We start from the raw sequence: 18,914 nt of genomic DNA on the forward strand, positions 1-18,914 counted from the left end.
TCAAATTTAAATTATAATTTGAAAAAAATAAAAATTTTATTTTAATTCTTATAACTACATTTTGTTAATAAATATGTGAAATATTATCGCACAAATTTCAGTTATTAGTATTCTTGTTAGTAAAAATATCGAATTAAACTTAGTAAATGTTATATGACTATCTCAATGTCACTATTAAACATGTTATTTATAATCTAAAAGACTGATAATATTTTTTTGATATTACAATGACTAAAATTATTAGTTTCAGTTTTAAACTTGAAGGACCAAGAATAAATTAATTTTAAATTTGAAGGATTATAAATATATTTAAGAAAATATATAATATTACTAATAAACCTTATTAAAATATTTATGAAATAAAAGATTGTCCTTTCTTTTAGAACTACCCCACTTATTACCTCCTATTCTAAACCCTCAGAAACCTTGTCATTGACGCCTTCATGACTGTGGGCTGCCTCCTTCTCCCTCTACAGATTGCTTAAACTAACTATCCTTGCCTAACAACAACTAGGCAATAAGAGAAAACTTAAATTAATTATCCTTACCTAGCAAACTAAACCTCCTTCAAGTATACTTAAGCACATTTCGTCTTTCAAGAATACTTAGTGTAGCCTAGAATGACATTAAGAGTACTTGTTTTGTAAAAATTTCCAAGTTAATAGAACCCTTAAAGTTTGAAAGTAACTAGACGTAACTCACTTGAGTGAACCAATATGAAAATATAAAGTGTTTTTATTCCATCCCTTATCTCTCACACTTTCGGACAAACAACCTTTATAAACTTATAATTATCCACTAGTGAAAAGTTTAAAAATTCAAGCGCACATATTCAACCTTCTTCTCCTTTTATGTGTTTATTTCAACTTCAATTAGTATCAGAGGTTTCCCTCTTGGGGTTGAGCATCTGAAAGTGTAGAAGAAAATGATCCAAATGGAAAATGAGGGACAAGCTGTCACATCGACATGTGAGATGTGGTTGAGAATGGGGATTGCATACCTATGAATGACCAAAACGAAGAAATTCCCAAGGCAAGATGGAATGATGAGCAAAAATAAAGATTCATTCTGAACTCTAAAGCTCATAACTCCTTCATGTGCATATTCTCTTAATAAGAGGAGTTCACAAAGGTACACAACTTTAAGAGTGTTAATGGTAAAAGATATGAACTAGTCATAGTAGACAACTATACTAAATGGACATGGGTTTTGTTCTTAAGCCATAAGGATGAGTCTTTCAAGGTCTTCTATATATTTTTTTTGGAAAGGAATTCAAAGTGAGAAAGGCATTTCCATTGTATTTATCTAAAGTGACCACGAGGGTGTATTTGAAAATGAAATTTTTCAGAGGTTTTATATGGACAATAAAATTCTCCACAACTTTTCTACACCACAAAAGTCACATTAAAATGGTGTGGTTAAGAGAAAGAATAAATCATTACAAGAAATGGCTAGAACCATGTTAAATGACAATTTATCCCCAATCACTTTTGAGTAAAAGCAATAAATATTGCATCTTATTTATAAAACAAGATTTATATAATACTATTCTTAACAAGACTCTTTATGAATTTTGGAAAGGACAAAAACCCAACATATCATTTTTCCACGCATTTGGATGTCAATGTTTCATCTTGAACACTAAGGATAACTTGGGAAAGTTTGATTCTAAGTGTGATGTTGGAACATTGTTGGGGTATTCATAAATGTCCAAGGAATACTATGATAATGAATGATCAAAGCTAGAAGAATCATTTGAGGATTTGCAAATTGATGATAAGAAGAAAACATCATTGGCAATAGGCTAACGAACGATCTTGTGGACAAAATAAAACCTGAGCCATCCAAGCACAACAAGGAAATGAAGATACATCACCTAGACAATCAAATGATCAATGATCTAAAGGAAAAAGTAAGGAATAGAGGGTCTTTCAAAGAGCAATCTCACATAACCTTGGTCTCGCAAGTAAAACAAAGACTGTGGACAAAGCCTTGCAAGACAAAGGAATGAGTCAAAGCCATGTTAAAGGAGCTTGACCAATTCTAGAAAAACAATGTTTGGAAACTTGTACCTCTCCCACAAGACAAGTAAATAATAGAAACTAAGTGGGTCTACAAGAACAAGCTAGACAAATTAGGTAAAGTTGTGAGAAACAAGGCTAAACTTGTAGCCAAAGGTTACTCATAACAGGACGGTATAGAGTTCACAAAAACCTTTACTCTTATTGCTAGATTAAAGGCTAAACCTTTGCTTCTATGTTAACAATCTTTAGGTTTTGAAAACAAAAAACTATCCTCTCATGCTTTCAAACTCAATAAAGCTTTTTATAGGCTTAAGCATACAACTTCTGCTTGGTATGAAAAAACTAAGCCCATTTCTTTTGGAAAATGGTTTTGTGAAGAAAAGATAAACATTAGAAGTGGGGATTAAATATATGTATCAAAACTTACATATTTTTCATAGTGAAATAGTAACTCTAGTAAGATAAAGTGCGAAGAGCAATTAAATCAAACATTAGATAGTTTTATATTGTATCGTTTCAACCACCTAGACTACGTTTAGTTCTTAATACAACCAAATTGAGTTCACTATATTTAAACAAGGATACAATTATTCTTTCAACAAGCCACTTCTAGCTCAATTCTAAGTATTCTTTGACTTCCCTTTTAAAGCAACTACCTAAGTATTTTTTTAATAACAAGCCTCTCCAAGATTAACCAAATATTCTTTTATAGTCAAGCCTTTTCAAGCTCAAAAAAAGTATTTTTTTAGACAAGCCTCTCTAGGCTCAACCTTATAAAAATGGTTATGAAGGTTATACAACTATTGTGTTCGTCTCACTAAGACGTTATACAACCAGTACAAAACAATGCGTGTTTACAAGAAAGAATAAATTTACAGAGAGTATGTTTTGTACAAGTGTATCAATATGTCTATTCTCTATTTCTTTCTTTTTTTCTTTTTATATGTATTCTTTCTTGAGCTTTGAATCTTCTTATATAGTAGCTTGGATCACAAGTTTGTTTTGTCTGTCTTCATCATTTTTTTTGTGATGGTAGGTAATTGTTCGACTCGTTTAATGTGAGCATTAAATGCATAGTGCATTTCGCCAAATAATACCTCTTATTTGATCAGGGAGACTACTTATCAACTTTTCATACCAAGCAGAGCTTGTAGAAGTAATGTTAGCATAATGTAGTAGTAGTAATGACTTTATCTGTTTTTCTTCGTGATTTTAGGGATCTTTATCGTTGATCCTAATGAAAATATGATTTTGTTCTCTTTAACAAATTTGTGAGTTCCAAGATAATATTCTAGTTCAATCTGTTAAGGTAAATTTCTGACAGAAATAGGTAAATTTCCGACGGATTTTGCTTTTTCCGACGGATTTCAATCCGTCGGAAAAAGTGGCGTCGGAAAAAAAAATCCGTCGAAAATAATTTTTCCGACAGAATTTTCTGACGGAAAATTCCGACGGAAAAATCCGACGGAAAAATCTGTCGAAAATTGCTGTCAAAATTTCCGACGGAAAAATCTGTCGGAAATTGCTGTCAAATTTCCGACAGAAAAATCCGTCAGAAATTATAATTTTTTTTAATTTTAATAAATTTATTAATGTAACAACTCTCATATTTGGCTTCTCAAGGGTTCTATTTCACAATATTTCACTATTTAGCGTGTTTTATTCTTACTTGTGCAATTTCTGGGAGACTTCCCAGAAGGTCACCCATCCCAGTACTACTCCAGGTCAAGCACGCTTAACTGTGAAGTTCTGATGAGTAAGCTACCGAAATGTCTATGTATGTTGTCGGTATAACTTGTACAAATTAATTCATTTAAGTCATCCTCAAATATACAATCTCATATTTGTACTATAATAATAATATATAATAATTTTATATTACGAATAATAATAATAATAATAATAATAATAATAATATATTTAATTATTCTTTATTTATATGTACTTTCTTTTATAATTAACATCTACTTATTTTTATTTTAAATTATAATTTAAATTATTTAATTTTATAATTTATAATGATAATATAATTTATAAAATTATAAATATTTATTTATTACACCGATATAATTATAACCCCTTATATTATATATATATATATATATATATATATATATACACACACACATACATATATATACAGCGACAGCTGCACGTTTGGAATAGTGAGGCACTTGCCCTCACTACTATTTGACATATACATAATTTTTTATCTAAAAAAATAATATATTTTAAAAAATAAAAATTATATTCTAATAAAATAAATATATAGATTCAGAAAAAATGTTTATTTATTTGATATCTGTCAAATTTTTGAAGGAAATTAATTCTCATGTGATAAAAAAAATTTCTTAATAATGAATTAATTTTTAAAAAAAGTTTAATTATAATATATATATGTATATATATATATGTCTTAATATTCACATATATAATGTAATATATTAAAACAAATAATTTTTTGATAAAATAAAATTTGTAGCATGCATGTTTTTCTTTTGTGTTTTTTATTTATTGTATACGTTGATTGAAAAAATCAAAATAGTAAAATTGTATACATTGATTAAAAAAATCAAAATAAGAAAAATCATAAGATTTATATTCTATTTAGAATTGTTATTATAAGATATATTTTAAAATAAATTATCATCTAAAAATATATATTAGATATTAAAAACAGATTTATATCATAAATAAATTAAAGTTTATTTTTATAAATTTAACATATAGATTTTTATATTTTTAATAGTGTTAAATTATTATAAAATAAGTCTATATGATTGTAGTTCTACCCAAATATTTAAAAATTATCTATGATAGATAAATAAGTCACACTTAAAATATATATTTTTAAAGAAAGTTAGGTTCAAACCAAGTAAATTATAATAAAATATAGTATAACCTAATTTATTTTCATCTTTAATACTAATCGTAGATATAAAAAACTTGTAATAAATAATTATAATATATATTTATACCTTTAAAAGATATATAAATTTTTTAATACTACAAATATATATAAGAAATTAAAAATAATAAATTAAAAATAAGAAATTAAAAAAAGAAATTTAAAATAAATTAAAAATAAGATTTCCGATGGAAAATTCCGTCAGAAATTTCCGACAGAAAATTCTGTCGGAAATTTCCGACGGAATAATTCCGTCAGAAATTTTCTGGCAGAAATTTCCGACGGATTTATTTTTCCGTCGGAAATTTCCGACGGAATTTTCCGTCGGAAAGTTTCTATCGGAAATTTCCGACGGATTTATATTTCCGTCAGAAATTTCTGACGGAAAATTTCCGACAGAAAATTCTGTCAGAAATTTCCGACGGAAATATAAATTCGTCGGAAATTTCCGACGGATCCATATCCGTCGGAAATTTTCCGTCGGAAATTTACATTTTTCTTGTAGTGGGAATAAAATATTGAAGAAGCTTTCGTCATTAGTCTCAATAAATAATAAGCATTTAATGTATATGAGACATATTGTATGCTTCGTTTAATTTACATCATCTTATAGACAATTTGTATCTTACACTTTGTTTGATAAGTTTTTTCAAATATTTTCGAAGACGTTTTTAAGGACATTTTCTCTTATAAATATGTTTTGTTTCTTACCATTAAAAATATAAGCTCAAGGGATCTAAGATTCTTTTAACTTAACAATTCCCCAATTTTGATGATGACAAACATGTTTTTATATTTTTGAAATGTCCATCTTTCTTTGTCTTAGAAAATACTTTGCTTTGGTAAGATGAAAGAATTTTTGTTTTTTTTTTGAAATGTTGTCACTTTCAAAAGGTATTTTTCTTAATTTTTTTTGACATTTTTAAGCTTAAAAGAAAAACAAAACAAAGAAGGCACCAACAACATTGGCTATTTAGTAAATATATAACATTCATACCTCATAATTGAAATCACTAAATTAATAGCTCTCATATAATATAAGTATCTTTGAAGTTACAAACTCAACTAATACTTTGTTTATGTTCCTGTGAAAACTAATCTCCTAGACTCTTACTGATAATTAATTTGGGGTCGTGTGTAATAGCAGTTAAGCCTTCGTAGATTGGCATACACATAGCCATATAATAATACACATCATCAAAGGTATCAAGTGCTCTCAGGTTTCTTGAATAGATAGACACATAATACACACACATAAACACATATTACATAAGCAAACAAATTACAAACCTAGTATGTATATTTAGATAACTTTCCTTTTTAAATTCAAGCTAGAATTTCATGCCTCAATCATGATTTATCTAGTGACATATATTTAGTATGCATATTTAGAATCCAAGACATAGTTAAGAATTGCAATGAAAAACATAAACATATGGATTTAACTCTCCCAATGTGAGGAAATGTGTAAAGTGAGAAAGTGTGGATATATCTATCATTAGTTTAATGGTAATTATGTTTACAAGTTACTTTAATAAAAATTAATAGTTAAAATACCCTTACTTTTTTACTTCACATCTTTTCACTTTATAGGGATCAAACTATGCATGGTTTTGTACTGATAAAGCCTTTTGGTTAGAATTTAGAAAGCTATCGAGAAAAAATATTAGGATAGTCATCCTCCAAATTCTTCAAGTCAAACATTATATCAGGGAAAAAATCCCTTATTCTTTTTAATAAGATACTAGGTGTCTATAAGTTATCCTCATATTATATATAGAATGCACTTTAGTGATAGGCCCTTATTCCTAACAAATTCATGAGCTTTTTTGTTATTAATATCAAATTACATAAAATAACAAATAGTGAATCCTAACATAATATAACAAGATTTTCAGCTCCAATTTTCAGTTACATAATTCTTTGCGTAAATAATATTGAACACTATAATAGGTATCACATGTTCCTTGTAAAATATACAAAAGAAATAAATCTAAATATAAAGTATAGTCATTTCTTTTTATTTGTTTAGATAATTACAGTTTATCAATCAAAATTTCTTCCTTGGGTGCTACTTTGTGTTACATCCGACACTTCATACAAGTAGAAAAATAATGACCTTAAGCGTGTGCATGTAACTGAGACGTAAACTCAAAAAACTCTCAAACAATTTAAAAGAGAAGAATATGTACAAAGTACCTAAGTTTTTGCTTTGATGGTCCCTCTTGGCTATTATGAAAATGATCTATTACCAAACTCAAGTCTCTTTATATAGAAAATCAAATGGTTACTACTGTCAAAAAATTGAAAATTTTCAAATAATTGTTCAATGCTCTAATTCAATATAAGAAACCAACCTTCAATGACTGGTACATTATTTCTTGGCTGTGAATCATCAAAATGACCATGATAAACCAATTCAAATGGCCTTTTACCATCCTGTTATTAATTGATAGAAATATGATATTCATTGACATCATTGTAAACTAAAACTCATCCTATTGTTATAAAACATTGTTCAACAATCAAACACTATATTCCAACACAAAAAAATAAAATTTGCATCATTGTAAACTTTAATTCATCCTATTGCTAGATGTTAAACAAGTTAAAAAAAAATATTTTTAATAGAATTGATTGTAAGCAACAATGCAATTTAGAATAAATCAATATCATTAAATACCAAGATAATCAAATGAAAACAAACCAAAGTGAGATTCTATCAACAAAAAATAGATGTCCTAAAATATTACAATAATTAATTTACCTAGAATAGAAGCTAGAATGAAATGTTAAATTTTAAGGGGGAAAATATTGATTCTTAGTCATTGTAACTTGTAAAAAACACTCAATCTAAGTAATTGCATAACTAAGGGCGTATTTGGAACTTTATTTGGAGCCTTGTAAATAGAAATTCTCATTTTCCAAAGCAGCGAACATAGAAGGAATGTTGGAGATGAATTGGCATTCAGTTGAACTCAATTGAGATCCAAACACACACCAAGACATCCATCGACAGACAAAGTTGTGTAAACAAAGCCAATTACCATTTTATACCATATAACCACATGCTAAATGTTAAAAACTAACAAGATAACACAATGACTTATGCATACAAAATTATAATCCTATTATGTCACCAACTAGTCCTAGTCTTGAGGGGCTAATGATTCTAGTGCTATTTTTTCTAAACTAATAGTGGGAATTGTTGAACAAACCTTAATTTTTGTTGTTCTTGACTCAAATGGAGAAGTTGGCAACATACAGTTCCAGGCCGATATGGCTTAGGTTGATGAATGTTTAAATTCTCAATCAGTAGATTCTAGGAATCAAAAGCATATGAAGCTCTTGGTTGTTAAGCCTAGGACCTTAATTACCTTAGTAAATACAATCAGGTTGGTTTGTTATTGTTAATTAATCCTATTAGCAATTTTTTATGAAAGGTTAGCTACATTGGTTCTTCATGTTTCACACTTGGCAATTAAAAAGATTCATGAATATACATTCAGTAATTTTCTTTAGTTATAACTTAACTTCATGATATCAATTTGCAATACACATAATTATAGAAGAGAAAAAGGGAAATCTTCCACTTTAATTACTTTATGAACTCAAACTCTCCTGGTTAATGACTTATATTTGTAAAATTCACAGTGATATTCTCATACTTAGTAACATAACATCACCTCTGATATATGTATCCCAAAATTCGATGTATTCCTAAACACTGCATGCATATAAAGATGCCAAGATTTACACTAGCCCATCTTAGATCTTTGCATAGTAAATTATGATATAAAGTTTAGTGAATATTGGAGACCGCAACAACAACAATAATATACAAAACAATGCATAATACAAAGATAGTTAACATTTCATGAACCAATAAGTATCACTTTGATTAATTTTTTATTGACATAAAATCTAGATCAGATCCAACAAGATACATACTTAGCTTTGCAACAATCACATTTCCTGTTATTTGGTAATTTAAGAAATCCTTATAGTATCTGGATATTTAAAGTAAAGAAAGAAACAATGTAAAGAGAAAAGGAAAACAGAAAATAAGACAAGTCTCATATAGAAACACAATCAATTAAGTTGAAAACCCATGTTCATATGTTGAAAAAATATAAAGGATCTTAAACAAATTTACTTAGAAACGAACACCACACTTGTTTTATGCAAGAAAAACTCCTACCTAATCAATTAAACTTGATCCATCTTCATACGCAAGACCAACTAAGAAATTTTTTCAAACATTTGGTATGCAAATTAAGTTTCTTCTTTTTTCACTCGAAATATAAATATGGTGTTTTATTCAGTCTACAATCACTCAAACAAAAAGCTAAAAATACCAAAATAAAAAAGACTATTCATTAAAAATAAGGACAAAGATTTTAAAGAATCACATCAACAAAGCTTCCAATAGCTTCATAGTTTATACTCTTTCACTAAGCATGTAAATAGCACCAATACACCTCTAAAACAAATTAAGCTGAGCGCACATCAAACTATCAAACCACAAGTACCAATTGGCTTGTGAAGAAAGAGGGAGAAAGAAGTAACAGAGGAATTGTAGGGTGTTGAATAGAATAGAGATGAAAAGAATCACTTCATTTTGGATTTCTTAAGCTATGTTTGATAAGAAGAAGATTAAAACTAAGAAGGGCTTCATTGAATTTACCTAATACAACATCCATCAAAGAGGGGTTCAACACTTCCTGGATCATCGTTAGTCAAAGATCAATGATCTTCTTCTTGGATCATTATCGATGATCAATATCAACAACAAAAAGGTCTGGTGTGCTTCCTGTGCAAGAGTTCATATCAGTCGGTGAAGTATTGAGAGAGTACATGATATTAGTCAAGGAGGGTTTAGCGTGCTTGTGTGCTTACGCGCTGATCAAATTTGACCTTCAATTCTACACCAGTTACTAATAAAACCGATATAGAAACTTTCATATTTACATTGTTTCTCCATAGAACTAATTTAAATATGCTTACATTTTTCATTTATTTACAAAAATGCTATCACAGTTTTTTACATTGTTTTTAATAGAACTAATGTAGATATAGTGATGCTAAATATTACTTTTCTAGTATATAGTTAACTAAGCTTTTTACATGAAAGGATGATGTTTATACACAAGTATAATTTATAGAGTATTTTTCGTGTGTGTTTCTTCTCTATTTGTTTTTGTGCATGTGTCTTGTTCTTTCTAAGCTTCGAATCTTCTTATATAGTAGTTTTGGAGAAAATGATCATTGCAATACTTTGAATCCAACTCAAAAATTTGTTTTGTTTGTCTTCAATGTCTTTTCTTGTGATGAGAAGTAATCATTAACTTATTTAATGTAAGAATTAAATGCATTTCATCAAATCATACCTCTTATCCAATCAAGGAAGCTACTTATTATCTTTTCATACCAAATAGAGTTTACAGAAGCAATGTCAATCTAAAACAACAACAACAATGTCTTTATTTACTTTTCTCCAGGATTTGAGGGATCTTCATCCTTGGTTCTAACGGAAAGCATGATTTTATTCTCTTTAATAAATTTGTGAGTTCCAAGATGACTTTCTAGTTTAATCTGTTAAGGAATAAAACATTCAAATGAATTTTGTCATTAGTCTCAATAAATAATGAACATTTAATGTATATAAGACATATTGTATGCTTCATCTGATTCACTTCATCTTCTAGACAATCTACGTCTTACACTTCATCTGATGTTGCATCATTAAAATTTTAAAACTTGTCTTTTGACCTAATATTAAAATTCTAAAACTTGAGGGATATAAAATTGTCTTTTGACCTAACATTTACCTCATGTAGAGATTTCGCTTTGATTATTTATACATGGATTTAGAGATTTTTATATCCCTTGTTACGAGTTTTAATTTATATACATATGTAAGGTAGAAGATATCACATCTAGGGTTAGCTTCTTTCCTCAAACTCATGCTCTACTAACATTTGATCAGCTCCTAAGGCTTGATATCAACTTTAAAGGAGGATATGGAACCACCTAGAAGAAACAAATGAAGAAATGATCTTATTGGTCCCATAGCTCCTTTCTCTTACTTATCTCTAAGGATTTTTGAAAATGAAACTTATTATGTTTAAGTTTCGAAAAACTTATATATGCATTTTCACTTTCTTGGCCAACCTTGACCTCTATTTAAGCTACAACTCAACAACTTAGCTCATAAGAATTCTCAATCTTAAGAGCCGTATTGAATTACTAACAACACAACATAAAAAAACACATAATTACATATAACACATATTTGAGAAAACAATAATGTTATAATGTTTGGTATTAATGTTGCGACACCCTTACTATCCCAATACATATATTGTAATAATATAAATAAACTAAGGAAATAAAATTTTTCACATAGGTAAAAGGGTTCACATAAAAACCTTTAGAAACATTCTTCAATATCTAAAATAGTCTGAAAATGAAACTTGGAAAATAAAACATAAGAGGTTACAAAATGTTTTCAAAATAATATGTTCAACAACATATACAAATACAATTCATATCCTAGAAATCCTCTGCCCCGATGTCACAATATCAGAGCATACCCATAAATCAATTGTTGACATTCTAGATGCCACTCATAGCCTGGATCTTCCTCACCTAAAACATCCACAAGTTGTACGGTGAGAAAAGAAAATATCTATATATATAGCACATAAGAAAACACAACATATTATTTCATTATAGCTTAATATTCATAAATATTTTAACATGTCATATTTCAATCAATCATGCATCGTCATCACGTCATAACTCTCAATCACATCATTCATCACAAACCTTGCACTTCACACTATGCTAAGGTCACGCTACCCAATTAACAATCCAAGGCCGTGCTCACCCCCGACATGTTATTCAAGGTCACGATACCCACGTAACAATCCAGAGCCGTGCTCACCCCTGATATAACACTGTGCCAAGGCCACGTTACCCCTAACCTAGGGTCGTGCTCACCCCTGACATGTTAACCAAGGTCACGATACTCATGTAACGATCCCGGGGCATGCTCACCCCTGATATAACACTGTGCCAAGGTCACGTTACCCCTAATCCAAGGTCGTGCTCACCCCTGACATGTTAACCAAGGTCACGATACCCATGTAACAATCTCGGGCCGTGCTCACCCCTGGTCATAGGTGTGAAGAACCACAATCACATCTCATTCACATTTCACACAACATCTCATAGTTCAATTCCATACACGCATCAGATAAATCCAAAATAATGGGTTTCATACATCTCAAGCAATTCACATCTAAGTCATGAATTTTATCAAGTAATATAGCAATAACATTCATAAGTTAATATGATAATCAAGGAAATTATCAATTTAATACAATCTTAACATAAGTAAAACCCCCAATTGTTCCAAAACCTAGCTCACAGGCACTTTTCTACAATTTCGTTCTCTCTCCCAGATCATCATTCTTACAAATTATTGGCATATTTATAATCCTCATCACATATAGAATCTAATGGGATCATCAATTCCTCAAACAGAAATCATCCAATTCTTCACAACCTAACCTACAGGCACTTTTCTATAATTTTGTTCTCTCTCCTAGAGCATCATTTTTACCAATTAATCATATATCCATATTCCTAAATATATACAGAATCAAATAAGACCAATAATTCTTCAAACAGAAATAATTATAAAATTACTCATAATCCTAAGGAATTCTTCCTCTACCCAATTCCCTCATGTAACTCTACATATAAATAATTCCTTTTTCTCCCGTACCTGGATAAACAGCAATTGAAACTACAACAGGGATATCTCTTGGTCTCCTCCTCTAAGTGCCCCATGGTTTTCAGAGAGAAGAAGAGGGGAAGAAGAAAGAACAAAAGAGAATAGGAAGAGAGAATGAGAGATGTGTGAAAATGAGAGGTAAGGTCTCCTATTTATAGGAATCTGCCTCAGCTAACCCGGAACGGCCCGTTCCAAAAGTGGAACAGCCGTTTTAGACCCTCCAGAACCAAGCAAAAATCTCAACTGGAACGGCCCGTTCCAAAACCGGAACGGCCCGTTCTCAATCCCAGCAGAACGACCCGTTCTACTTTCAGAACAGCCCGTTCTCCAAACCAGAACGGCCCGTTCTCCAACCGGAACGGCCCGTTCTCAACTACGTTTTTTACGCAATTTCTTTATTCCGGAACGGCCCGTTTCACTTTTGAAACGGTCCGTTCCAGGCAACGAATTGGGCCCACGGCCCAGTGAAAATTTGGGCTGTTACAAATGTTGTTTTTCCCACTAATTTTATTTATCTATTTTCAATTTAGATAACACTTGTAAGTTGATTTTTTTTAAGATGCAGATTGAAGCTATGATTCATATCATAACAACACATTTATATTAAATCATTATTTAATGTGATCTCTTGACATTTAACAATTTTAACTTAAAATTTTTATTTTGTGTTACTATATGTGACTTTTGTAATAATGCATGTTGAACAAGGCTCAAAGACTACAAATACTTTTGATGATTTTAAAAGAGCTTCATGATTTAAGTTCAACATGTATTGAGTTATGTGTCATATGCATCTTTAAATTGTTTAAATTCTAAAATTGAGATGATCCGATTAAAATCAATCTCATGTGAAGTTTAAAATGATTAAACACAACCGTGTATTTAAAGAGCATTTTGAAAATAATATGAATTTAAGAACAGTTCAAAGTCAATGAAAATTATTATTACTACTTATAATAGTATATTGTTTTCCTTTAATTTTAAATTGAATAAAGTGAAACTTTAAAAAATAATCCATTATAAGGTGCAATAATCGATTAATAAACAATATAATTAATTATAATTGTTCATCTTGAATTTTAAGATTCTTTAGAACAAAATAAAGGATTATTAGTTAATAATAATGGATTATTGTAGATGAATCTCTTTTTGTAATATTTTTTTTTCTAACAGAATAGAGAGTGACTCATTTTTTGATTTCTAAGATTTTTTTTTTTAAAATAAACATGTGAAGACATCACAATAGAGAAGGAAAATTCAACTATGTTGTCATCTTAAACTCTATCAATCATCTGTAGTATGCCAAAATATAATAAATAACCAAAAAGTATAAAAATTGGGGGACAAGAATGAAAATCCAAACAAAAAAAAGTTAAGAAAAACGAAAAAATTAGCAAATCCAAGTTGTTACAATAAAAGTCATGTTGGCAAAAATCAGGGATGGAATCCCACCACATGTGGTCATGAAAAGCTACCAAAATTGAAGAAATATCATTCTTAAAATATTTTGCACACTAGATTGTAGATTGTCATGGATTGATCAATTAAGACATCATCTTTAAGTATATGAAGCAAACCAAAAAAAGAGAATATTCAAATTGTGAATTTATCACACTTTAGACTATATCTTTCTTTTAATTATTATTTATTTATTTATTTATTTAATTTTAAGGTTTGTAATCTTTGAGCCGATATCTCAAAAAGGTTTACTACAGAAGGTTTCTACAAGAAGTAGTAATTTTTTTAAGTTATTTAAGAAACTTTTGTTTTTAAGTATTTTGCAATATATGTAAATGTCAAGCCTGTTTTTGCATAGTAAAATTTTAATTAGATTGATTGGAAAATTAGACAAAGATCAAAGTGATAGTAATAGGAATAATATAAAAATATTGCATCAAAGTTTTTTTAAAATTTTTTTTATTGTGCTTGGAAGTATTAAAATTTTGAATTGTCTATTCTTATTGATTATTGATTTTGTTTTAATTGTATGTGATTAAATTAGAAATTCATATTCCTATATATGTTGTTCTCAACATCATCATCCTAATATCATTAATTCAAACAAAAATTAAAAAACGTTTTTGTGAAAGATTTTAAGAGAGAAATTGTGTATAACAAGACCTAAATTATTTGTAATCTAATCATTTACACGATCCTTTATTTCAACAATGTAAATATCTACCTTAAATTCTTATATAGAACCTAGCCTCATCGACCAATTGAAGAACAATTTATTCACATTTCATTTTTGGATATTTATGTTATTAATCATTTAAAGTTGACTAAATTTGACCAAAAACAAGACATGAAAAACATCTAAACAATGCAAGTAATAAATTGTGACAACAAAAGTTGGTACTTAGCAAACAAAATAATTAGATTCAATGGTTATATTGAATCATGATAACAATAGTCACCACCAACTTAATTTTACAAAATCTTGGGTTCTTGCTTCTCAACATCAAAACAAATATTTTGTGAGTTGTAAAATTAAGGTTTAAATACGTTTACTTTTATAATATATTATTTTTTATTTTTTAATTTTATAAAATTATTTTTATTTTATTTTAGTTTTTATAATATATATATATATATATATATATATATATAAATCACTATAATGTTTTCTTCATTTTGAGTTAATTCACCTTGAAATTAAAAGATAATAGGGACTAAAAGTAACTTAGTCATACATTACAAATACAAAAAGAAAAATTGCATATATTACAAGGAATAAAAAAATATCAAGGACCAAAATACAAAAGAATTTTTTAAGGACCATTTAAGATAAAAATTTATAAGGACCAAAACTTAGAAAATGGTATATTATTGAGATCAAAAGTATATTTAAATAAAAAAATAATTTGGTTTAAATATACTTTTGGTCAATGTAATGTACAGTTTTTTTTTTTTAAATTATTTTGATCCTTGTAAAATTTATATGTATTTATTTTTTATTTGGTCATGATTATTTTTTTTTGAGAGGAATGATTATTTTATTTTAGTTCTTATAATATGTCAATATATTATTTTAGTTTCTATAATATTTTATATATTTTGAGTTAGTCCCTAAAAAATTTTATGAATTTAAAGCAAATTATTTCACATATTATATGTACATAAATTAAAAATATATTACAAAGACTAAAGTAAAAATAATATAAACACCAAAACTAAACAAAACAAAATATTTTAGAGATTACAAATACATTTAATTAAGATTTTATTTCAAAATTCTATCTTATTGAATTACGTTTATAAGGTTCTTTTGGAGATTGGATGCATTAGTGGTAAAAAAAAACTTATTAGAATATGAAGATGGTAGCTATATAAATTGTTACATTTGAAAATAATATTTCATTATACTTATGTATTTTGAATTCAAAGCTTTATATGCTTTTTATTTTTCGTCCAAATAAATTTATTACTTAGAGTGCAAGAGATACTTTACTATGTACTTAGACATTAATATAGTCATAACTAAGAGTCAAACAAATAAGGAAGTATAAGCATGAGGCTTGACACAACATTTAACCTACATAGTCAAACAAATAAGGAAGTATAAGCACAGGACTTGATACAACATTTAACCTACAGTAAATATTATATTTGTTAATCGTGAAATTTTAACTTTATTAAGTGATTTGTCACAATTTAAATGATAAGATATTTAGTAACATGATATATAGAGATAAAAATTTAAAAATAACATACAAAAAATCTTTGTTTATATTTTAATGAGTGATTAGTTTTTATTTTAGTAATAAATTTAATTTACATGATTTTCTTTTTAATTTTTTTTTATATCCAAATGTCATTAATAAATGTCACATCACTTTAGTATGAATAAATATTAAAATTTAATGATTAATAAATATTAATTTGATGAGATAACCACAATTTCATATTTCTAAAATTAGAGGACTAAATATCTCTATTTTAAAATAAATGTACCAAAATTGGGGATTAACAAAGATAGAAGGATCAAAAGTACAATTTAGCCTAAAATTTATGTGGAATATATTTTATTTGATATTTTGTAAAACTAGTATTCTTAATTAAGAACAATATTGATTGATTTACAAATTTTATATTAAAAATCATTTGAATGTTTTTGGCATACTATCATGCCTCCAATTTTCTTAAAAAAGTATAAAAATAACAACATTGTAGATTTGTGGATTGATCTGCTTCAATACAATGCCATCTAATTAAGGGAGATAAATGAGATAAAAATTGTCTTTTATTATATAATTTGTTACAACATAATTGATAAAACATTTAAAAGTTGAAATGTATATTTTCATTCAACCATGAACTATTACATTTTTATATTATTGTTCATAACATACAATTACTTTTATTTTTATCTAATTTAAAGTTTTAACAAACTTAGGCATCATGGATATTCTAGTCTTTTTCTTAGGAATCTTTGTTAGAAGTATTCTCTGGCTCCTTGTCATCAACCTTTGAATCTTTCTCTTTTAAAACAACCTCCTTCTCCTTAGATGCAATAGTACTGTATAAATCAAAAAACAAATTGTAAAACATATGTTAAAAAATAATATAAATAATAATAATTTAAATGAATATGTATGACATAATAACACAATACCTTGAGTTGCTTTTCTCTAATGAACTCATAAAGATATCCTGTATAGGTCCACATACAACCATGTATAGAGAATGTTAAGGTTGAGTAGCAAGTAATTGATATTTAACAATTAAATTTAATTCAACAAGAAATTACATATAAAAGAGATAACAATCTTATAATTAAAAATGAAAAGAAGTCTTACAGCTCCATCGAGGCTTGATATTTGTGTGCTCATGCCTCCTAGTTGGGTACTATGTTGTGGGATGTTGGAAGAAGATGCAATACCCATTTGTGAGATTGGGTTTTCTTGGCTCGCTTGATCTCGATAATATTCAAGTGATTTGTTTACAAGTTCTAGTGCCTCATCAAAAAATTGAATTTCAGACAATAGATTTGTTACATGACCAAAGGCACCACGGATTGGGTCATTTTCCCAAATGTTTGCCTCCCTTAAAATGGAATATGCAACAACTTGTCTTTGAGATGGTTCGGCACAACGCACTAATCTAAGCAAGTTAGACAAACCAAAAAGCCTACAAGCACTCTCAAAGTCTTCTGACCTATTATTAGGAAAGTATTGTCCATACTCACAGTTATCATCATGTCTCTTACGTTGATGCCTACATAGAGGACATGCATTAACATTCCTATTTTCTTCATTCATTATTTCTACAAAGAGATGCAAATGCTTATGTTGATAAATATGAATATGTTTTTTTCAAAGATATATGAGTGATTATGCTTATGAATATAAAACCTTAAACTTAATGAATATATATACAAAAACAAAGAAAATATATATGGTAGATATTGGAGTGTATTGAATTAGGATTTCAATGAATTTAAAATACATTTTTATTTTCAAAAAGTTTTGTAGTAATAAATCAAGACTTGTGTTTTAACTTAACTTTTTTTTTTATGATATTCAATTAAAACAAGCAATTTTTTTAAGAGTATGTCAAAATTTGATAGTATTCAATTACGATAATCACGATTTTTTAAGAATTCGTTAACATCTGGCGGTATTTAACGATTTTTTCACTAAAGAAAGTCTAATTGTATTAGAAAACATAAATATTTCAATGGATTATTTTAAATAATTAATTTATGAGACTTTTTTTTTTTGTTGAATTTACATATAATTCACTCATCCAACAATCTTATCAAAATCTTTGAGATTTTGCATGACTTATTTTCTTTCTATTTCTCCTATCTCTTTCCTTATTTTTTCTCTCTCCTAAATCTTCTCTTTCACCTTTCTCGCTTCTCTCTCTCTCTCTCTCATATTTGCTTTTCTTCCACCTTTCTTACTTTTCTTTCTTTCTCTCTTCTTCTCTCTTGGCATCTTTCTTTTCTCATTTCTCACTCCCACACACACTCTCTCTCTATCAAGTTTCTAAACATATAATAAAAAATAAGGTTTAATAGTGTTTTTGATCCCTCAAGTATTGTAATTGTGCAATTTTAATTTTTAATGTTTTAATTGAGTAATTTCAGTTCTTAAAAGATTGTAATTGTGTGATTTTAGTCCCTTAATTTTTAATTGAACAGTTTTAGTCCCTCAACTATTATAATTGTGCG

General features: G+C 28.0%; 1 protein-coding gene and 1 long non-coding RNA gene across 2 annotated transcripts; both read right to left on the reverse strand.

Moving 5' to 3' along the window:
• Nucleotides 1-5,744: 5,744 nt before the first annotated feature.
• Nucleotides 5,745-11,075, reverse strand: LOC145950881 (uncharacterized). The gene is made up of 2 exons (XR_014428716.1): nt 9,620-11,075; nt 5,745-7,371 (listed from the first exon to the last, which is right to left on the reverse strand). It is a non-coding gene; the product is annotated as an uncharacterized LOC145950881 (long non-coding RNA).
• A 5,596-nt stretch (nt 11,076-16,671) lies between these two features.
• LOC109788184 (LOB domain-containing protein 28-like) lies at nt 16,672-18,555 on the reverse strand. Its single transcript, XM_083062785.1, has 3 exons — nt 17,536-18,555; nt 17,352-17,389; nt 16,672-17,255 (listed from the first exon to the last, which is right to left on the reverse strand). Exons 1-3 carry the CDS (start codon nt 17,995-17,997, stop codon nt 17,159-17,161), a joined length of 597 nt encoding a protein of 198 aa, XP_082918911.1. The 5' UTR covers nt 17,998-18,555; the 3' UTR covers nt 16,672-17,158.
• Nucleotides 18,556-18,914: the final 359 nt, after the last annotated feature.

This window comes from Cajanus cajan, chromosome 8 (genome assembly GCF_000230855.2).
Source record: "Cajanus cajan strain Asha chromosome 8, NIPB_CcT2T_4, whole genome shotgun sequence".
In the NCBI taxonomy this organism is placed as follows: domain Eukaryota; kingdom Viridiplantae; phylum Streptophyta; class Magnoliopsida; order Fabales; family Fabaceae; genus Cajanus; species Cajanus cajan.

Excerpts from the sequence above, each read along its gene's own strand:
- LOC109788184 (XM_083062785.1), bottom strand. The coding sequence starts at position 17,997 with ATGAATGAAGAAAATAGGAATGTTAATGCATGTCCTCTATGTAGGCAT. Across the intron at positions 17,390-17,535 it reads TATCAAGCCTCGATGGAGCT|GATATCTTTATGAGTTCATT; the intron begins GTAAGACTTCTT and ends GGACCTATACAG. Across the intron at positions 17,256-17,351 it reads TTAGAGAAAAGCAACTCAAG|TACTATTGCATCTAAGGAGA; the intron begins GTATTGTGTTAT and ends TGATTTATACAG.